The sequence below is a fragment of the Salvia splendens genome, chromosome 3 (assembly GCF_004379255.2).
Source record: "Salvia splendens isolate huo1 chromosome 3, SspV2, whole genome shotgun sequence".
Lineage (NCBI taxonomy): Eukaryota > Viridiplantae > Streptophyta > Magnoliopsida > Lamiales > Lamiaceae > Salvia > Salvia splendens.
In genome coordinates, this window is record NC_056034.1 from 13,203,014 (window position 1) to 13,225,458 (window position 22,445).

Here is a 22,445-nt window from a genome sequence, read left to right on the forward strand (position 1 = left end):
CTATCTCACCAATAAATGCCCATCTACTGCCCTGAAATCTGAAACTCCTGATTACATGTGGTATGGAGCTCATAGTGACTACTCAAAGTACAAGGTGTTTGGGTGTGTGGCCTATGCTCATGCTAGGCAAAGCAAGCTTGAAGCTAGGGCTCTGAAATGTATTATGTTGGGGTATCAGAGGGGTGTTAAGGGGTATAGGCTCTGGTGTATTGAGCCCGGTAAGCAGAAGGTCTTGGTGAGTAGGGATGTGGTGTTCTTGGAGGATCAGATGCCATTCCTGAAAGATAAGCTGGACTCCAATGAAGATGAGGGTGATTTCTTCAAGGTGGAGCCTGTGGGGGTTGGCCTAGGAGCAGGTGGAGTTATTGACTCAGGGAGTGAGTCTGATTCAGATAAAGAAGAGGCTCCAACTCAGGGCAACCAGGCTGGTGAGTCTATATCAGACTCTATCAGAGACTATCAGCTTGCAAGGGACAGAGTTAGAAGAGAAACAAGGCCACCAACAAGGTTCTCTGATGTTGTGTATTATGCTCTGTGTGCAGCTGAAAGTATTGATGGCGCAGATCCACTCACATATAAAGAAGCTATGCAGAGTAAAGATAGAGAAAGATGGATTGAAGCCATGAATGAGGAAATAGAGTCTTTACTCAAGAACAAAACATGGATTTTGGTGGACAAATCCAAGCTGAGTACAGATGGTAAGGAAAGGAGGCTGGTAAGCTGTAAGTGGTTGTTTAAAAGAAAGATTGAGACCACTGATAAGGATAGAGTCAGGTTCAAGGCAAGGCTGGTGGCTAGAGGCTTTACACAGCAGGAGGGAATCGATTTCAATGAAGTGTTTGCACCTGTTGTGAAGCACACTTCAATTAGGATCCTATTGGCTGTGGTGAATCAGCTTGACTGGGAGCTACAACAGCTTGATGTGAAGACAGCCTTCCTAAATGGAGATCTAGAGGAAACTATCTTCATGGAACAGCCAGAGGGCTATGTGAAGATTGGAGAAGAAGGCAAGGTGTGCCTGTTACAGAAAAGTCTTTATGGACTTAAGCAAAGTCCTAGACAGTGGAATAAGAAGTTTGATGCACAGATGAAGAAGATTGGCTTCTCCAAGTCAGAATATGATGATTGCATTTACATCAAGAAGGCAGGCAAGACTCCCATTGCCTACCTATTACTCTATGTGGATGATATGCTACTTGCAGGGCCTTCTATGACAGAAATTCAGAAAGTTAAACAAGATCTGAAGTCAAGCTTTGAAATGAAGGATCTAGGAGAGTCAAGGAAGATCCTAGGCATACATATTCAGAGAGATAGAGGCTGCAAGAAGCTGTGGATGCTGCAAACTGACTATATTGAGAAAGTTTTGCAGAGATTCAAAATGGAAAATGCAAAAGCTGCATCAACTCCTCTGTCCCAGAGTTTTAAGCTTTCAAAGGAGCAGGCCCCTAAAACTAAGCAAGAGGCTGATGAGATGGAGGCTATCCCTTATGCTAGTGTGGTTGGAAGTGTTATGTATACTATGATTTGTACAAGACCAGATCTTGCTCATGCTATCTCAGTGACTAGCAGATACATGGCAGACCCGGGGAAGGAGCATTGGAATGCTCTTAAGTGGATATTGAGGTACATGAAGTCAACTAAGGACTGGGGGATTGTCTTCAATGGCTGGGAAGGTGAATCTGAGGAGGTTGTGCAGGGCTATTGTGATGCAGACTATGCTGCAAACCTGGACAACAGGAAGTCCCAAACAGGTTATCTTTTCACCATGTTTGGAACTGTAATCAGCTGGAAGTCAGGGTTGCAAAGTGTTGTTGCTCTCTCAACAACAGAATCAGAGTATATAGCTCTCACTGCAGCTGTACAGGAGAGCTTTTGGATTCAGGGAGTGATTTCTGACTTTGGCTTTGATCAAAAGACAATGGTGATTCATTGTGACAGCAGCTCAGCTATGTGCTTGGCTAAACATCCGGGTTTTCATGAAAGGAGCAAGCACATAGACATAAAGTTCCATTTTATTCGAGATGAGATCGAGAAGGGGAGAGTGAAGGTGATTAAGATTAACACCTTGCACAATCCGGCTGACATGCTAACAAAGTCTCTAGGTAGAGACAAGTTTGATCATTGCAAGAAATTGATCAATGTTTGTGCAAGAACTGAGATGAGCCCTCAGGTGGAGAATTGTAATAATGGAGTGCTCATTTCAGTTGGAAGAAAAAGGCAGAGTTCGGTAAGCTCGGCTTACCGAGCTGGAACTAGCCTGGAACTAGCCGAGAAGAAGAAGGCAGAAGAAGGAAGCTCGGCTTTGAGCTGGAACTAGCCGAGAAGGAAGAGTTCGGTTGTGAGCCGAGAAGGAAGAGTTCGGTTGTGAGCCGAGGAAGGAGTTCGGTCTTGAGCCGAGGAAGGAGTTCGGTCTTGAACCGAGAAGGAAGAAGCAACCTAGCCGAACTAGCCGTTGGAACAGCAGTTAGTTAGCTGAGATGTAGCGGTTATTCTTCTTGCTTTCTTGATTCTTCTTGTAGTTAGTTAGTAGCAGTTGCTACTTGATTGTAGAGCTTTAAATAGCTCACCGTGTATGTAGTTTAGAGTAGAGTTTAATCAATAAAGAGTTTTCCAGTTTCTCTCCAAGATTATCATCTTCAATACTCAAAGTGTGAGTGTGTGTGTTTCTGCATTGTGTGATCTCATACAACAGTGAGTGTGTGTGTGATCTTCTTGAGTGTGTGAAAGCCTTGTGTGTGAGTAAATCCCAACATATTTCATGTATGAACATAAGTATATCTAAATGCTGCGAACCATAGACATTCCAAAGGCCCAAATATCTTTAATATTTTTGCAATAGAAACATTTAGTCCATTCCAGCACATTGCCAAGTCTATCTAATGGGCCATGACCTCGTCATTCACAATTTCAAAATAATCCAAACTAATTATCATTAATCATTAGAATTCCATCCCACTTTCCTAACTCGGATAAATTACTAGTATCCTAATTATTTCGATGATGAAAATGAAGTTATAACGGAAAATATGTAGTAATATATATCTGAAAATCTTAAAGCAAAATACGTTATTATAACTATTGTCAAATTACTAAAAATGATATTTTTTTTCAAAAATGAATGAGAAAATAAATAATATTATTGCATGATACTTAAACAACAAGTCGTTGTAGTATAGTGGTAAGTATTCCCGCCTGTCACGCGGGTGACCCGGGTTCGATCCCCGGCAACGGCGTTTCTTTTTTCTCCCATTTTCGAATTTTCTTTTTAAATTTACATATTTTTTGCTTTCGCTAATTTCCCCCTAAGAATGCAAAACAGTGTTTACATATCTAATTCAAAATTTTAATTACTTTTCACTTTTCATCATATAAATTTTGTTTTTAGTTTACAGTTAAATGATTATGATTATACGTACATATTTGTGTAAATTACTAAATACCCTTTTATATTTGCCATAGATCAAATTATACAAGAAATATCATTCAGAACTTTCATGGATGACATGTGTTTACAAAAATATTTACGATAGACTTATTCAAACCAATAACCAAAATCCCTAGATCTAATTTTGAAATTTTAAAGAAAACTAAATCCACAAACAGGGAAAAGATATGGCATATCATTAAGTGTGGCTGATAATTTTTTTGCTGCAACAACTCAAGATTTTCCAAGGGGACCCTCATCAGCTACTTGCAAAGAAGAAAAACAAGGCTAAAATCCAAAAAAACAAGAAAATTCATCATATTCTAAGTCATCATCCAAATGAAATTAAAGGGAGCTAAACCACTTATATTAGAAACATGGATACCTGAACATTGTTCATACAGAGAGATGTTACAGTCAGAATCTTGCTATTCTTTAATATGTACAGTACAACAGAGCAAGAAAACATACCAAGAAGCAAAATTTCATCAAGATTCAAGAATGTTACACAATTTTCTCCTTGGCACTTGATGACTACTATATTTCGATGTTGTGTCGCTATATTACTAAGAAGCTGCTGTGATAGGAGGCCAGTAAGCTCCCTCTTGTAAGAAGTTGGACGGAAGATTGCTTCTTTTCTCGTACATATCGTTTACTGCTTCCTCCTCCTCTTCTTCTTCCTCTTCGTCATCCTCAGCATCCCATAAGAATCGAGCATATGAAGCGAGAACATAGCTGCACCATGAAATAAAGTTTCAACCAAGGAAAAACTCATGAAATCACTTATGTTTCCCAATTAGCCAAAAGCTGCACAAGTTTTAAGTTTATCACAGGATTAGTTAACCTTTTTAATTGTTCATAGTGTGAGAACACATTGACAGGTTTGTCAAACAAATCAAAATAGCATGTGCTCAGAATAATGCATAAATTAGCAATGAAGTGGAGATAGTTAAGTCACTACACATAAATATGGAACAAAACATTATATCCTAGTTGCTCTGTATCACATAATTCTCATGGAGATTCATTCATTGCAAAGTATTCATAGAATCAAACCACTGTCTAAACTAACAAGCCAAACAAAATGGCCAACTCAATCATAACAAACTTTTCCCTCAGAGATAATAAAAGGACCAAAACGGCAAGAATCATATCCTTTTTGCTCTGTATCACATAATTCTCATGGAGATTCATTCACTGCAAAGTATACATAGCTCAGAAACTAACTAAGCAAACAAAAAAGGCCAACACAATTATAATAATCTTTTTCTTCAAAGATAATAAAGAACCAAGAAAGCAAGAATCATATCCTCAGATTCATTCATTGCAAAGTATTCATAGCTCAGACCATTGTTACTATCTAAGCAAACAACCAACACAATTAAACAAGCAAGAAGGTAAGAATCATATCCTCACCAATCATTGGGGTCAGTTTTGACAGCTTGATCAAAATAGGCCTCGGCTCGAACAGCGTCTCTTTGCGTCTGCCATATTAAATCCGCGTAGAGCGATAGCACATTACCATCACTCGGATTAGCCAAAATCGCCCTTCCACAATACTCCTCTGCCTTCACCAAATCTCCCCTAACCTACACACACACATCAAACAATTCCAAATTCAAATCTCAACCCTCCAAACACAAATTCACACAAAAAGGATAAACAGTATAGTTCTTCAAACCATAAATAACTCAAACACACAAAGGCTCCTACCACAAAATTGAAGGCATAAGGTATAAAATCATGCCCCAATTTTCCACCCAAAACCTAATCCGAGATTAATTCGCAGAAGAAAACTACCTCCTTAAGAAATCGAGCATAATTGGCGAGGAGAAGAGCATTGCCAGGATTAGCTTGAATCATCATCTCATAGTAAACGTCTGTGCTCTCCCGGCCGGGACCCGACCCCTCATCCGAACCCCTACCTCCGCCGCACACTCCCCCGCCGCCGCATCCCCCAACGCCGCCGCCAACCACTAGCGACTGCGGCTTCCTCTGACTCTCCAGATACCCCACCGTGGACATGGCGCTGGGCCCGACCTCATGCCTCTCCCTCCGCTCCTGGACCCGCGCCAGCTTCGGCACCCGCGGCGTGCGCTTCGCCGGATCCTTGAGATCAGACTCGAACCGGGTTGGCGTGACCCGGCCGATCCCTTCCTCGGAGGACATGGACATGGAGAAGGACCGTGTCCTCGTAAGCTGTGGCAGGGATTCCGGCTCCGGCGAGGATCCGGACCCGGATCCGGTTGTTGAATTGCTGGGAAGCCATGAATTCAAAATTGGGGACGACGCGCTCCTCAGCAGCATGATTGATCGATTTGTGTGTGTTTCCAGTTGGTGGTAGTGATGTTAATGGAGGCGGCTGCTCCTCCTTGGTTGTTGAAGGAGAGTGGTGGGGATTTTATAAAGGGGCGGAATTGGAATATAGTGATGATAACACCAAAGATTTTTATTCAAGAATTGAATCAATAATTGTCAAATGTTTCACGTGATGATAATGAGGTGGCGTTAGGAAGCACCGCTTATCTCAGATGTGTGGGCCCCCCACCTAAATAAGTACTATGAGATTTTATTAATTAATAAGTAACATAGAAAAGTAAATACATTAGATATGATAAAATAAGAGAGTGAATAAAGTAAATATTTTAATTTAATATATTCAGTGTAGTAGTATATTTTGAACTTAATGCAATGCATTAACTTAACTTGAAATTATGGCTATGTAAGATATTTTTAGAATTTTTTCTGATAATATTTTCTTCTTTTCCAAATCAATTTTTGTAGCTAACTCTTTCCTTCCTCTGATTTTAGCTACTTCTAATTCTTCAACTTTTACAATTGGTCTTTGTTGCCTTAATAGAAAATAGAAAAAAAAAATAAAAAATACTGGTCATTACACACAATAAATGATAGATGAAGATCGAATCAATCTCATAAGGTTAAAAGAATTATTGCACCATAAATCAATAATTACTTAATGGAGTAACAAATTTAGTCGATTTTTCTTCCACTTACTTTGAAACAACATAAATTGTTGTTGAATATCTACTGAGCGAAAAATGATTGATAAGTGATCGTTCTTAATGGAGTATTAAGATTAAGATAAAGATGGTATTCGTTGTGGCATGTCAATTTTACAACAACATGATGATTTGATGTCATATTCTTGTTCAGGCCATCCACAATAGGAATAGCCCAACAATAGCCCAGCCATAGCCTAGCCACAAACTCCTTCTGCCACGTCATCAGCACTAAAAATCCTTCTGCCACATCATCAAAACAAGCAAATAGCTCAGCCATAGCCTAGCCACATCACTAATAACAATTATATAAAAATGAAATAATTAACAATCACACAATATACGGAATTTAATTTACAAGACCTATACGGAAAACATTAATAATACTATTAAAATTTTAAAAAGTACAATAGTTTAAAAAAATTACAATAATTTAAAAAAAGAACAATAATTCACTCATCGTCTTCGTCGTCGTCTCCTACGTCACTGTCGCCACCCTCGCCTCCGCCTCCGTCGCCACCATCGTCGCTGCCTCCGTCGCCGCCGCCTCTACTCCCGCCGGTCTCCTTTCGTGCCGCCTCCAACTCGTCCTGCATGCTCATGAGCAATGTTTGAAGCAAACTCTTCTCCACGAGGTCTACCGCCGCCCGCCATTCGGCCAGCGTCTTGACCATCTGAGCGCGCGTTTGTTGACGCGCAAAGAATTTGAGATCCGTTGTGGATTGGCCTAGGGGGGATACCGACTGGACCTCCTGGGAACCCCCGGCGACCCCCCTCGCCTCCAGTTGAGCCCGCTTGTGCCCAACCGGGCTAGTTCGGCGAGCGAACGAACGAGGGGTCGGGACCTCCTGGGCCGTCTCGGGGAGGTCGTGGAAACCACCGCTGCTGCCGCTGAAATCACCGGTATAGTTCAGTCGTTACTTCTTCGGCTAGCCAGCATCGACACCTACTCGGAACTTCTCGGAGTCGTTCAGCACAAGATAGCAGTTCCAGCTGGTGAACTCCTTATACAACCCGGGCTGGGGGAAGGCTTTCTCCGCTATCCTCCTGCAGTCTTCCTCCGTTTGGCCACTGCTCTGTATGCGGAGGGCGTTGGCGTACAAACCCGAAAATCGAGAGACGGTAGCCCTGATTCGGTCCCACCCCTTCCGGCAATCCTCCCCGTTGCGTGGCCTCCCCTCCGGGCAAAATGTCTGGTAGGCTGCTGCTATCTTGCCCCACAAGTGACGATCCTCTGGTTGTTCGAAACGAGAGGATCGTCGCAAACACTCACCCACGCCTTGGACAGCGCGACGTTCTCCGCGTCCGTCCACCTCCTCCGGACCTGGCTATCCACACCCGGCTGCGACGACTCGCCCTTCTTCTTCGCCTTGCCCTTCTTCTTTGGGTCGCCCCCACCCCGCACTGCTCCCCCCATTTGATCGGGAGTTTCCGGAACCCCGAGCATATCGAACCCCAACTCCTCTAAGGAGAAAGACTCAAATTGCGTGAACTGCGAATCCGCTGGGGTCGATGTGTGCGAAGAAGCAGTCGAAAAATCAAAACTGGGGCGATAGACGTTTTCCTCCCCCGGCGTCCCATGCGTCGCCGGTACCCCCCTGTCGGGGGCTGCATCGGCGTCCCCCCTAGGCATCATCTGCATCCCGGGTGCCCACCCCGACATCATCTGCACACCGGGCTGCATCCCCGGTACCCCCTGCCACGCCGGCGTACTCCCCCCAGGTGCCATCCCGGGCATCATCCCCTGCCACGGGTACATGTTATAGTACCCTGGCATCAGACCCCATCCACCTCCCACGGGTACCGGGGGAGTTTGAGACCCCCTCGTCACTGGAGTACCTTCGTTGGTGTTCTCCATTTCTCGGTGTTGATCTTGTACAGAAATTAAGATAGAGAGAGTACTCGTTAAAATAAGTGGTGCGAATGAAAATGACGCCAAAGCGCGTATATATAGTGTTTCGAAAAAAAAATCGTCTAGGCGATCCGGACGCTGCAATAGCACCGAGCGGATCGCCCAGCGCATGCCACGAAATCGCCGAGCGCTAGGCGGTTTTTAATTCCGAAAATGGCTGGACAGTTGGCGCCGGCGCTCAGCTAGGCGGTGCGCTAGGCAACATTGCGGATGGCCTCATATAATAAAGATCATGTCATGTTCGTTTCATATATATTCATTAATTTTATTTTTAGTTCATATAATAAAGATCATGTAATGTTTGTGTCAGTGTCGTATCTATATATGTGTATAAATTGTCAATTTAGCTGTGTTTTTTTGTGTGTTCGTGTCAAGTAAATGATTAACTTTATTTAATTTATTGGTTCACAAATTGTACATTTAGTTTAGTTTTTTTATGCAGAATCTGGAGTAAAAGAAAACTATTAATATCAACCGTTTACATTAATTTATGTTTCTTATACTCTTTTACAAGCGGTTATACACTCCTAACTATATGTAGCAGGGTTTGGAGTTATAGAGTAGTACAGTACTACAATAAAATTTTAAAATGTACTAGTAGCTTCTAAATAAAAGAAAATAAATAGTAATTAGGACAATAGAATGTGTAGTTGTCTAGTTGACAATGACTGATTAATAAGTCATACAGACTAATTAAATCGACTGAAACAACACACTTTTCTTTTAATCAATAGGTCAATTATTGAATTCACTGAATCACAAAGTAAATAAATTTAAATTCATTATTAATTATCTTTGAAATTAAAAATCAACTGAACCACGAAAATTTGCTAAAGATTGTTCAGCGAATAAAGAATGACCATAATTATGTTTCTATAATTCATTAGAGTGAACCGCACCAAATGACTATAATTTTTTCACTTATTGCACCAATAACCTCTAACAAAAAAAATAGTACAAGAGGAGCCTAACAAAATATATAATCACAAATGAAGTTTTTTCATAACACCCTCAGGCCCTAAAAGAATATTTTTGTCAAATTACCTTATGTGATGACACCGCCCTACATGCAACCTGACACAACTATAAATGATTTGACTTAAAGTTGGTTGTTTCTCTATTAAAAAGATAAATTTACCAAAATTGAAAATTTCAAAACTTTTGAATAGATAAAAAACAAGATTATTGGTTGTGAGTATAAACGATTTTATCAAATTATCAATTGCAAAAGAATTTTAAATCATTCGACATTAACCTTTTGGGCTTGTAGCAACAAGTCAACAGGTACCAAATGATGTTTCAATTTCTTTATTCTTCTTTTTATAGATTAATTTTTAAATTTCTTACAGCAATTTCATATTCCAAAACTCAAATATATTCTTTTTGACGGTTAATATTTAAGTACATACTAGAAGTAGATAGCTTTAAATTTAGGAAAATTCAAAAGTAAATTTACAATATCTTGCAAAAGTTTTTCTATATTTATACATCTAGGCAGACTTTGTATATAGATAAAACTTTAAGGCTAATTAGTTTATTCATTCAATTCAAGCTCTACTTTTCAAAAAGAATTACACGAACATTAATTAAAAATCAAATACATGCTAAAAATAGCGCCATTATATTGTTTCAGAAAAAAATCTCAAAGTCGAACTACAGATATTTATCGAGCTATAGGTAAAATTGAAACATCATTACATTTTTCAAAGTCCATTTCAACTAATATCAAATCAATAATTAAGATTTAAGAAACACCATCCATCAACAAAGGCCAAATTGACGTGATTATCATCCACAAATATTCTTAATCTGGAAAATGGGATTAAAAAAGGTGACAAGATGCGAAGGAAATATGTTAAAATTGATATTTTAGCAACGAGGGGCTCCACATCTCACTTTTTTTTTTTTATGGTGAAGAATTATAGTAGTACTAGTAATCTTGAATTAATCTCAGATTATAGAAAAGCATGATAACGACAAGCAGCTAACCACACTCCACTTCTGTAGATATGGTGGTGATACATTATAAACCAAATTAAATGCCAACTAAAAAATAAATAAATTTCACGGTCATGCTCAAAAGCCAGGATGAGAAACACCCAAAAGGGGAAATGGGACGTGCCTTTTTCACTTGCTCGGTCCATCAAATAACCGGCTGCCACGACTCAGAAACAGCACAGAGAGGGCCGTCGGATTCCACCTTTCTTGATCATTCATTAGCCGCATTTGGTCCACCAATGAGATCGAGGCAGAGCTGCACTCGGGTGCCACGATCAATTCACTTGACCTGAACATGTGCCCCCATGGATGGTGATAAGGTATGGACATGTTGCTAGCTGGGACCACAGCCTACCTTTTGATCAATAATTCTGCAATACAACAAACAGAGAAGATGAGTGAAACATGCTTGTGTTTCAAACTTCACTGAATAGTCTTTTTTTTTTATTTCAGACACTCAAATATGGCCTAATGAAGATAGGGTGAAAAGGTGGGCATGTGAGTGAGCATGGCAGTTGTTGGGTTTGAATATGGTTAGGGAGTAACTTCAATCAGGTGCATCCAAAAAAATCAGTATGTTGTGGTAGAAAAATTGGCTGGAGGATAAACATTTCCTCCATATTGACAATTCAACTTCAAAAAGTAAAAAAAGGATTGCATTTACTGAAACTAAAAGAGAAGTCATGCTGTTGATATTGAGGCGAGGATGATAAACCTAATAAGAAATTCTATGAATATGATCAAGAAGGCAAACAGTGGATCTAAAAATTCTAAATTCTAAAAAATATGAAATGATGCTAAGAATAAGTATGCCAAAAATATGTACAACATATCAGCTTACAAGTAAATTATTTCCTAAATCGAGACAACTTGTTGGGGCTACCACCATTTCCCCCATCCCATATAGAAGACCAGAAGAAAAAAGACATCCAAAATAGCACAGCAAAGAAGATCCCTAGAGTATCCTGAAATCTGGTGAAGGTCGTCGTTACACCTGATGAAAATGGATCATGTGATGCCATTGAAGATTTCAGTACTTGACAGATAATGGAGTAAGTGAAAACAAAAGTATACTATACGGAGAGATTAATACATCTATTATTGTCAAACGATTAGCATGTATGTACATTGAAATTCAATGACTAAGTCCCAGATAGCAGCAGAGTGGGAATTTGAATTAATATGTTAAATCATTAAATAGGAAAATAAATCAAAACTCCAATTTTCGAGCTTCGTCTGCGGTGAATGAAAGATTAACCATATGAAATTATTTTCATTGAAGTTATTTGGTTAGGTATGATTTGCTTTCAGATGGAAATGTTGGGGGACAAACATGTTCATCAGTTGTTATTAGTTAAGGAGAGATGGTTTGGCTGATTTCCCTTTTCAATATTCAATGATACTCGATTTTTTAAGAGTGCATAAGATTTGAAGTTGGGAATTGAAATTACGTTTGATGGCTGATATGCTAAGTAATATTGTTAAGGAAGAAAGACGGGGGAAAATGTGTTAATCAGTACTTCAGCAGAAATTAGTTCTATTTCTTTGATTGCGAAATAGATAACCTAGCTGGAAATTACTTCTTAGTAGAAAGAAGTATCATTTCAGCATTTCATTCGACATTTTCAACACATACCCTCATATCAGCCTCATCAGGTGAAACCGTGGAGGTAAGATAAACGTACAACCTTTCATTTTGGCCTAGCCTATGGTACCAAGTTTAAGGACCACCTCATTCGAAAGCTTAAGATGGTAGAAAGGGGCATCATTATAATATTGAAGTTAATAATATTATATAATCATCAAGTCACAAACTAAAACCATGATCGAAATAAACAGGAAAGAAAGTTTCAACATCAGACCCTGTCTGCAACCTTTCACCATGTTCTGTATTGCCTAACAAATTTTTTTAATCCATTTTCTTTCAGAACATGATGTAGCTCAACTGCAAATCTAAACATATTGCCTTGAGTTTAAGTAAGGAAAAGTTAAATCACAAGTTGGCGGCCTTAACTAGTTCAGTCGAAATCTATAGCCGTCAGTTCTCACCGATGCCTGATCTTCAACCATACCATTATAAGATTATAAGTTCCCAACTAATGCACTCAAACTGATTGATACAATTAGCAAATGAAGAGACCATTTGTTAAGGAGAAGTTTAATCCACTTTTTAATTTGCTTAGAATCCTCACTCCTTAACAATGTATAGATACAAATATTCGAAGATTCTAATTTCAATGGATCTCAGACCACCAGTTATCGAGTTTACTGAACTGGACTATCTCAATAGTTAACGAAACCCCTCTTCTCATCTCATATATTTATGACCATCTCAAATCTCATAACATATCCAACCAGTCCCCAATAGTACAACAATGTCCAACTTATAAATGCACGTCTCGTATTCTCATCATATACACGCAACAAAAAAATGCCTCTTGATATACAATTACCGTATACTGCTAGGTTTAAGGACTACTTGACTGGTGGAAAGTGGGCTTATTAGCTATCATAATTCAGAAAACCTCCATTATTTACTTTGTCTAATAATATAGACTTGCTAATTGTTAATTAATTATATCTAGGTGAAGCTTCCTCTGTCAGGCATGATATTAAACGCTGAACATGATAGTCAGAACTCAGAAGATAGTCCGTACCAATCTAAAGAGAGTGGATTCAAACTGACCATTGACTAACACATGAACACCAATAAAGGCAAACTTCCTAATGGACCAAAATTGTCCTTTTCTTCTACGAAAGAGATTCTTCGCCGCTGATTGAGTGAAGTCACATACTCCTAATTGACACTAAGTCTAATCCAACTAATACTCTCTCAATCGTTCAATCATCCAGAAAGTATACAATACAAATGATCAAACATAATCTTTGATACGTCCAGCCCACCAATTTTAACACACATGGGCAGTCAATAAACTCACTCTAGATTGATAATCCTAGGTAATTTATCGGTAGAAACTCAAACGATCATATATTAAAATCAAAAATTGAAGGAAACGATTACGACTAAATTTTCTGAAAAACATGAAAATTGCACCAGATATTGGAGACAGATGTTTCTCAGAAGGCAGCTCCGGTGCTGAACCGGTGGCGCGGAGGCATCCCAACCACGAATAGCGTTTGGGCGGAAATGAATCACGGCGATCCAATTTAAAGGAGTAAGAATAAGCAGAAACGCAGGAGATCAAACGGTAAGTGGTTGCGGCGGTACAACTGTAAATTTCCGGCGGCGGAATAGCATGGTTGTGGTGGTAATTGTGGCGGTTGACGATCTCGCGGCAGGTAAAGGAAGAAGACGCCATTTTTTGTTGACTTATTTTCTGTTTCGCTCATTAATTCAGTTGGCTTCCGGCCGGGGCTCCGAATATCAAATTCGGGTCTGGATTTGGCCCAAAGAGTTAACCCAACTTATCATGTTTTTTTCTTTTCCCTCTTTCTGCTTACAAAATTCGGCCTTTGAATTTAGTTCGTCACATTTAATTTTTAACTGTGATTTATCTTTTCTTATTTCAACTAATTCATTTGAATTGAAATTAATGAGTAATTATTGATTTCAAGAAAAAAGTAACCTGAATTTTGAAGTATATGTCTTTTTGTGTATGCATGCTTAAAGGGTTGAAGTGAAATGACACCACTATGGTTGGTTCCAATTTATGATGCATGCAATTCTGATCTTGATTTTAGACGTATCATAATGTAAAAATATAAAAGTGATTTGGTAAATGGTGAAATGTCCAATCAAATATGCTGAGCCCCCACCTGACCTCAGATCTTAAAGAAGAGATCGAAAACAACCCAACAAAATGATAAGTAAATACATACATAGTTCCGGCATTCTTCCATTATCACAGTCACATATAAAGAAATAAACTGTAGAAACAATCATGACTTTAAAAAATTATAGTACTCCACTACATAGTAATTAAACATTTATACTAATATTATTTCACTTATATGCTTATATTTTTCCTTGAACAAAATAAAAAATTTATCGAGCAGCCTTTTTTTAAAAAAATTTCACTCTAATCTATGATAGCATGATGTTGTTATATCTTCCCTCCATAAATATTTTCTTTTTCTTTATTTACTTATGATGAATTAGCAATGAAAGCGAACATACCTAAATATAGAATTGATAAAGTCCTTTGCATGCAGTCTGTCTCCTTACTCCAATATTATTCATCTCATGTATAAATCTATATATGTATAGTTGTATACAGTATATATATACATCAAATAAAGTACGTATATTCATCTCGTTTTATCCATGAACAACTTTAAACAAATGAGATTATACAAAATAAATAGTGAAAAAAACAATTAATTAAACATCTCAGGTTAATGATATATAGTATATAACTCCTAAAAAATACACCAAACCAATATTAATTATTCTCGATATAATAATCTAGTTTATAAGTAATTAATTAAATAAAGCGTCTGATACAAAGTTATAAGTACATGATCAGAAACATGAAAATGTTTGATTAATTGAATTAATCAAGGTTGATAAAGCTTATTCCCACACCTGCATTTCCAAGAAAGAAGATAGTAGCTGTCATCTCCCCCTCTGTGAGAAGATGCACCATAACTTGCCTTTTGGTGCGGTGGAATTACCAAAGTAGCCTCGCAGGGCCGGCAGCTCATGCACCGGTTGACGCAGGCAGGCGGCCTCGACCCCAGCACCATCTTCCTCAGTTCCTCCTCCTCCTCTCTTGATGTCTTAGCCCCACCTGATGATAAAAACATGATTAATCAGTAAATCTCATGCTAATCCCTCATGCAGTCATGGAGGGCATTTTGGGAAAATCACCTGAGGAAGGGGGGAGAGAAGAGAGGAAGATGATGGATGTGAGGGCAAGAGTGAGGAAGAAGAGGTGGTGGTGGTTTGTGGATGGAGGCATGGTGAGTGTTGTGATAGGGTGGGGAATAGAATTAATGGGGGTGTGATATGTATGTGTAATGTGTTGAAGCATTTGAAGACAAAGGTGAGGACTGTGTGGAGAATGAGGGACATGACAGTTTCACAGTGTTGAGAAATCATGGGCCTCTTGCATTCTATTTCAATTCACAGAAAACAATGTTTAATTTGCCTTTCTTCTTTTGGGAAAATGTTGTTTTTGGTGACTTTTGTGGTGGTGATCAATTACTTCAACACATTTTCATTTTTTTCTAAAATGTAATGTTTTTTTATAATTGAAGTGAATACTCCTATACATATGGGGTTTTACTATTCACAGTTTGCTAGTAGCTTATCTACTGCTGGATATATATATATTTTTGTGATGCATGCCTTAGGCATTGAGTATTGTATTTGATGATTGGTTAATAAATGGGCAAATTAGAAAGAAAAAAAAAACCCATGTTTTTGGTCGATTTCTGATCAGTCTCGTAAATTTCAAATGTGGCTAGTTATATTATAATTTTGATATATTTTTAAAATTTTTGCATTGATTTGGATTAAGGGTACGTAATTGTGTATGATTTGGTGGCCAAAATACAATTTCGTTTATTCCACACACATTTTTTATTTTTCCGACAAATTTTCCTAAAGAAATTTGTGCTCTAACAATGAATGACAAGCAAAAGAACAAGAATTCCAGAGAAGTTGCATAGTAGGGTTAATGGTCCAAAGGTTGAATTTAATGGATTTTCGACTGTCATGAGTCCACAATGAGATTAAATCGACATTCCAATACTAGTAACCGGTTACGAGCCGGCCCCTGCCCTATAAATTATTTTGTCATGTTACCTTATGTGTAGTGTGTCTATATATATACGTTGATTCCGTGCAATCTAACAAGCATAACTTAGTTTATAGGCTAGGCCACAGCTAAAACGTAGGAATATTTGTGTATAATAATATTGAGAAAACAATTTTAACTGAAAAAATAAAATAGCTTGACTTTTGACTTTTGAGGCATATGATTGTTGAATATTTCAGATCTCAGTCACCAACTTCTTGGAAAATTAACAAACTTTATTGGAAATGCTTATAGGTATGGAGATTGCAGCTTTGCTCAAGAATCATGTTCCCCAGCTCCAAATACACAATTCTTCTTCCAATTCTGCAATCCATAGTAATTTCTAGTAGGAGTAACTCATAAATAAATTACACTAGATAAAATAATTTGCATGTAGTGTGGAATGTGGATTGAATTGAGATCAGGAACTATCTTGAAATTGTTTATATTTTAGGTTTAGATTATCTCCTTTTTTTTTTTTGTTTCTAACTCACTTTTTGTGTAGAATGATTGGTAGCTGGAAAATAGTAGCATAGGAATGTTGGTAGTGGTGGATGTAACTGCCTGACTGCAAAACTGTTTACAGTTTACCCAACACTACAGTGATCTAAAATTATTAGTTGTACTACTGATATTTAATAGGAATATATTAGTTGTAATAATATAAATTTATTTTTATTTAAATTTTTTCCCTGAAGAACAAAGTAGGAAAGTTACTATTCAGGCTTGAATTGGAGTGGCGACCCCCCCATCTGAGAAGGGCAATTTTTGCAATGCATGGTGATGTGAAATTCAACAGTTAAACAGTAATTTAAAGTGAAAGGTGCACCTAATTTACCACTGGAAAATTAGAAAGAAACAATATCTGCAATAGTAGGTAGCATGGGAGAATCCAGTGGAAAATCCAGTCGTCTCAGTTTCAGTACATATTTTTTTGGAACACTATACACATTTTATTTTTCTAGGAGGTCCTAGTTTTCTATACTCTCCCCCGTCCCATAAAACTACATGCACTTTCTATTTTCGTTCGTTTTATAAAAAAGGTAAATTGCTTCAAAAGTCGTCAACTTTGCAAATAGTTTGGTATTTCCGGTAAACTTTAAAAGTTGCATGAAAAGTCATGAACTTTACCAAGTGTTGCAAATTTCCCGTACGACCCGACCCGGTACATTTCCGGCAAAAACTAATCATACGTGGCTCGCCGGAGGCGTGTCATGGCAAAATCTCCGGCAGAACAATAAAACGACGTCGTTTTTTAGTTTCAATTAAATTAAAATGTATATCAGTTTAGGGTTTATGTCTCTTCTCTCTGTGACAGAAATCTCTATTCCCGTCGAGATTTCAACTCTTTCTTCTCCATTGCGACATGTAACTGGTCGCGATTCGTCAATCTACAATCCCATCGTGTTTCCTCCATAGGTAGGGTGGCGATTCCTCCACCACACAATTCCCGAATGGCCGGAATACCTGACACGGGAAATCGGCACCCAAATGTAAAGTTCATGACTTTTTATGCAACTTTTAAAGTTTACGGGAAATACCAAACTATTTGCAAAGTTGACGACTTTTGAAGCAATTTACCTTATAAAAATATGTAAATTTCCATTTATGAAAAGTTGTCCTCAACTCATACGCATATTCATCTATTTATTTACAATTTTTATCACTATGACCACTGTTACAATCCAATAAACACTAATATAATGTGTGTTCCACTATCCACTATCAATATTTTAACTACTCTTCATTTCTTCTCTCTTACTTTATCAATTGTATATTAGTTTATATGTCATTTCAAATGTCAATATTTTTATGGAATTGAGGGAATATTATTTTCATTTTGTATAATTAATCTGCAAACTATAAACTCTTGAATTGGGATTTGTATTGAACGTAGATCTAATTCGTTGAAGAAAGTGGAAAAGAGTCTTTAAAATAAAAATGAATTCATTCCTTTCTATAGGGTGAAATATGAGTGGGTGCGATGCGACATCGCATTAGACTTTTAGCGACTTCAGGCATGTGTAGAACAGCGCTTTTGACGTCATTTATGAGTTTGCTGGCGCACGCAGTTTCCATTTCAGACCAAACTAACGCTTCTTTACCTCAAAAGTTTTATCCACCATATGGTATCTCTTTTACATTGCCTCCCAAAAAGAGTTAGTCATAAAGAGCTATAGATAGGATAATTTTAAAAATAAGTTCTGATATTTTAAAATTTAGATGGGATGATACTCATAATATTTTCATAATATTTTCCATCGAAGATACTCACTTCCATTTTTAGTTTATCCCATCTAAAATGACCCATTGTCAAAAATAAAAAACATCTTTATCCATATTTTGTTGCCTCTCTTTTACTCTTTTCACCTAACAAACGAAATAAATTGCATAAAATCTCGTGCCGCCCAAAGAATGGGTCATCTTCCTTGGAATGGAGGGAGTATATCTTTTTAAATATCATGATGGTCGAAAGTCAAGTACTCACTCTTCACTGTCCTATTAAAATGAAACGTTTTCTATTTTGGGTTATCCGATTAAAAATGAATCATTTCTTAAAAATAAAGCAATATTATCTCTACTTTTTTCATCTTTCTTATTTTTAATTTCTTTTGATTAACTCACAAAACAAAACTATATAAAATCCCTGATGAACATCAGATGTTTTATATTCAATGGGATAGAGGGAGTATGATATTTCAAACTCTAGAAAAGACGATGGTCAAAACAAAATTCGGTATCTTAAGCTCCAGACTTGATGATATTTACAAGGTTTATAAAGTTCGGAAAGAAGATTATCAGATAGAGGATGTAATCTTAGATTATTTCTTATTCTTTAATTTAAGGAGATTGTTCAAAATATGGAGTATTATAATTAACTACAACATGTGATGCATCAATCATCCACCTTCATATCCTACATCGATTTTTTTACCTCTTATTTGTATAAAATTTTCAATCACACATCAATATTTTACCAAATTTTATCAAATGAAAACTAAAATAACGTGGAATTTTGAATAGCTACACGATAGTTATTTCTGCAGAAAAATGTAACAATAGTAAAAGAGGGAGAAAGCTGTTTGAATATTACCAACAAAAATGACACAACCACCTTACATTATTCCTACATCTTTAATTTTATCTACAGCCAAAATATATATGTCCAATATATAAAGCCATTTTGAACATGTTGCTGATATACTTACTAATTACTCATCTCCCTCTTAGATCATCTCATACATTCCTTCATCATCCCACACATTAACCAGAAAATCCACCATTTCCTGCAAAGTTATTCATCAAAACAGTCAGTCACGGCGCCTAACTTGCTTGCACGTACCAACGGAACAGCCATACCCCAAGAGGAACAGGTCTGGGAAACGGCTCTGCGCTGTTAAGCAGCCTATGCATATCCTTGCACGTTGTCACGGAGCAAAGATGAAGCTTTGTATCCATGCAGATAGATCTTGTCCACAAAAAAAACACACCATGGAATCAATATATAGCTGGCTAGTATTGCATTCTCTTAGCATACAATTAGTCGTTACCTTAATTTGAGCACGTTCAACAATTGAGATCGAGTAGCTATCTTTTTATCGGCTACCCATTTCTCTCTGCTCTCATTCCAGAGTCGAAGACCTATAACCAAAAACAACACAAATGAGAGAGAATCCATTTATCATTGAAACATAGAGCAACATAGAGATGAATGGAACAAAAAGTTCATCATTTGAAGGTGATACAATTCTTCCTTCCTTAGTTAAATATTCATATGAAACAAACAACAAGGGGGGTCGAGCATCATAAAACTCAAAAAAATGTACTCCAGTCTAGGCCATAAGGCGATAAAGTGGCGAAACGAGAAAGGAACTGAACAAGAATCATGACTAACCAAAGCAACATAATTTGTTTGAACAATTACAAGAATTGAAGCATAGCTATAAAGGCCAATAAAGAACTGACCAGGATTTATGTATTCAGTTGATTCTTTTGAACGGCCAGCAGCTTGATTGGCATGCTTTGGGGTCGGCGGCGCATCTCTTGATGACATGCGCAGTCCAAAGCACATTGGGCTAGACCTCATTTCTCGGGTGCTGACTGATCAAAAGCTACTGATATGGTAGCTTTTGGTGCCTGCTAAGGATCCCTTTCAACAGCTCATGAAACAACAACCGTTGATCGTTCCTAATTCACAACACATCAATCTTGTAGCTAGAAAGGAATGGATAAATTACATCTAACATTTATCAAGTAGAAATCTTAGTTCAGAAAAAAATGCTAAACATTAGATGATTCATTACTCCTATAATGAAACACAGTTATATAAGGGCTCCTGACAATTGAAACCTCCATGATGGAGAAAATCAATAATGTTTTTTTCAGTAATATAAAGATATCTAAGCATTACTATTACTGAGAAACAAAACACGAATATAATCAACAATTTATTGCTAAATTACAAACACACTATATAGAATCCAAAAAACCATTGATTGAGAAACAAACGTTAACGGAAATTGTCAAATAACTAATTTGTGAAATTGCCCAAAAAAGAGAACATAAAATAGGGAAATTTAATAAATAAAAGAATGCATACCTAGAATTTAAAAAAATCAGGAAAGCTCTCACTGTAAGCGTCGAAGACAGGAAGGATTGCTGATTAGCTTCTGCCATTTACCCAAAAAATAATACTCCATAAAAATTCATGTACATAAATTGAGATATGACAAATTGGAGATGGTAGATAAATTTACATTGAAATGATTTCTTCCTGAGATCGATCGCTTCTCAGCGATAAGACTCGTGGTTGTGTTTTCTCAGTTTTCTTCTTCTCCGACAAAGGAGCAATTTCATGGCTAACCTATTATGTAAGTAGTTGGATGTCTGGTTGTTGCTATTTTTTAGGTAACGGTTTTTATAAAAACAACTTCCACAATATATTACTCCATATTACTGGAGTAGTATTTTTTGCTTGTAAGTTATTGGTGTATATTTTTTGGATAGGTTTTGGTTGGTGAGCCAATTCAATCTAATCTTTTGAGTTTGGAAATTGGAATGATTGGTTTACAGAATATATTATTTACACAGATAAATAATTTCATAAGAAAATGAGGAATCATTAAAGTCGAAATGTAACATACTCCAGTAATAAATTTATCAAAGTTTTCTTGAATTTTCATAAACTATGCAGCCAATTACACTTTCTATTGTTTGTGTTTTGTAGATTTTTTTTCGTTTACTTGGTTTGGTTATCGGATATTTTATGGAGTAGTTGTTATTTGATGCTTCTCATTTAATATGAAGTTGTTGCGAGATCATTCTATTGAATAAATAAAGTAAATTGATTATTTGTACTCCGTATTAATTTTGTTTTTCTTATTATATTATGAACTGCTTGCAAATTGTTAATCTGTTGCTTGTCATCTTTTTATTTTTGTTGCTGATCACCGTCTCTTCAATTTGAATATATCGTAACTATATATAAAGAATGAGAACTGATGCGCTGCGCTGCGGTCCTTCGCGTGAGCACTTTGTACGCGACAGGTGACGTGGAATATTTATATATTTTTTCCTATCTTACTTCACTATTTTATTAATATTATCTCTTTCTATAATTTTTTCTAATTCCTCTACTCTAATCCACACTTTGAATCTTACGCCTACTTTTATCAATTTTCGAACCATTTAAAAAACTTAATCTTTCTGCAAAATCTCATCTTCATCTTTCCTATCCTTTCTACTATTTCCCGATTTCCCCCTGTTGTTTGTAAATTCTAGTATTTTTTTGTAGGTTATTTTAAAACAATTTATACTTCATCACTACTGGTTTAGATTAAACTGACGGAATGCTATCTGCTATGAATTATCTTATTCGTAGATATGAATGATATTGGTATTGAAGAGAAAGAGAGGATTTGAGCGAGTTCATATTCATTAACCATGGATAATTTATATGCAAGGATCTACTGTTTTAGTTTTAGAAATAAATGGAATTATCTATTGGGATTCATGAAATTTTAGGCATAATTTGTAGAAACTCATTTGGCTAGAAACTTAAATTGCAGAAACAGAGAAGATTAGAAACTGTTAAAATTCTTAATATCTTGTCCCACATTGACTTGGTAACGATCCTAGCTCACTTATAAAAGTATGGATAACCCTCTCCCTTATAAGGCATTTTAAAGTGTGATCGACTCATTTCTAATAGAAACATAACGTTTAAAACTAGAACATACTACTAGTATTAAGTCTGTGCAGGGTTGAAGCAATTTGACGAGGAAGAACAAAATTACATGTGAGAGACAAGAAAATGAAAATCATTGGAA

At 37.1% G+C, this 22,445-nt stretch overlaps 3 protein-coding genes and 1 non-coding gene across 4 annotated transcripts; 1 reads left to right on the forward strand and 3 right to left on the reverse strand.

Annotated features, from left to right (window-relative positions):
* The first annotated feature begins 3,161 nt into the window (after window positions 1–3,161).
* TRNAD-GUC lies at window positions 3,162–3,233 on the forward strand. The gene has a single exon. It is a non-coding gene; the product is annotated as a tRNA-Asp (tRNA).
* Window positions 3,234–3,764: 531 nt separating this feature from the next.
* LOC121795047 lies at window positions 3,765–5,842 on the reverse strand. Its single transcript, XM_042193479.1, has 3 exons — window positions 5,225–5,842; window positions 4,841–5,013; window positions 3,765–4,159 (listed from the first exon to the last, which is right to left on the reverse strand). The coding sequence occupies exons 1-3, from the start codon at window positions 5,729–5,731 to the stop codon at window positions 3,991–3,993; spliced, it is 849 nt and encodes a 282-aa protein (XP_042049413.1). The 5' UTR covers window positions 5,732–5,842; the 3' UTR covers window positions 3,765–3,990.
* A 4,469-nt stretch (window positions 5,843–10,311) lies between these two features.
* LOC121795048 (EPIDERMAL PATTERNING FACTOR-like protein 8) lies at window positions 10,312–15,480 on the reverse strand. Its single transcript, XM_042193480.1, has 4 exons — window positions 15,186–15,480; window positions 14,901–15,105; window positions 11,196–11,348; window positions 10,312–10,725 (listed from the first exon to the last, which is right to left on the reverse strand). The coding sequence occupies exons 1-3, from the start codon at window positions 15,346–15,348 to the stop codon at window positions 11,234–11,236; spliced, it is 483 nt and encodes a 160-aa protein (XP_042049414.1). The 5' UTR covers window positions 15,349–15,480; the 3' UTR covers window positions 10,312–10,725; window positions 11,196–11,233.
* A 3,705-nt stretch (window positions 15,481–19,185) lies between these two features.
* Window positions 19,186–21,044, reverse strand: LOC121793840. Its single transcript, XM_042191873.1, has 6 exons — window positions 20,874–21,044; window positions 20,717–20,786; window positions 20,083–20,304; window positions 19,668–19,758; window positions 19,477–19,585; window positions 19,186–19,403 (listed from the first exon to the last, which is right to left on the reverse strand). The coding sequence occupies exons 3-6, from the start codon at window positions 20,201–20,203 to the stop codon at window positions 19,344–19,346; spliced, it is 381 nt and encodes a 126-aa protein (XP_042047807.1). The 5' UTR covers window positions 20,204–20,304; window positions 20,717–20,786; window positions 20,874–21,044; the 3' UTR covers window positions 19,186–19,343.
* Window positions 21,045–22,445: the final 1,401 nt, after the last annotated feature.

Bases quoted from the DNA above. Each gene is read 5' to 3' on its own strand.
- LOC121793840 (XM_042191873.1), bottom strand. From the start codon at position 20,203: ATGAGGTCTAGCCCAATGTGCTTTGGACTGCGCATGTCATCAAGAGAT. The intron at 19,586-19,667 runs GTAACGACTAAT...TTTGTGGACAAG, and splicing joins TTGAACGTGCTCAAATTAAG to ATCTATCTGCATGGATACAA. The intron at 19,404-19,476 runs GTATGGCTGTTC...ATAACTTTGCAG, and splicing joins CCAGACCTGTTCCTCTTGGG to GAAATGGTGGATTTTCTGGT.
- LOC121795048 (XM_042193480.1), bottom strand. From the start codon at position 15,348: ATGCTTCAACACATTACACATACATATCACACCCCCATTAATTCTATT. The intron at 15,106-15,185 runs GTGATTTTCCCA...TTTTATCATCAG, and splicing joins TTCTCTCCCCCCTTCCTCAG to GTGGGGCTAAGACATCAAGA. The intron at 11,349-14,900 runs GTGTGGGAATAA...CATTTTCATCAG, and splicing joins CTTCTTTCTTGGAAATGCAG to GTGTAACGACGACCTTCACC.
- LOC121795047 (XM_042193479.1), bottom strand. From the start codon at position 5,731: ATGCTGCTGAGGAGCGCGTCGTCCCCAATTTTGAATTCATGGCTTCCC. The intron at 5,014-5,224 runs GTAGTTTTCTTC...GTGTGTGTGTAG, and splicing joins ATGCTCGATTTCTTAAGGAG to GTTAGGGGAGATTTGGTGAA. The intron at 4,160-4,840 runs GTGAGGATATGA...TTCATGGTGCAG, and splicing joins AAAACTGACCCCAATGATTG to CTATGTTCTCGCTTCATATG.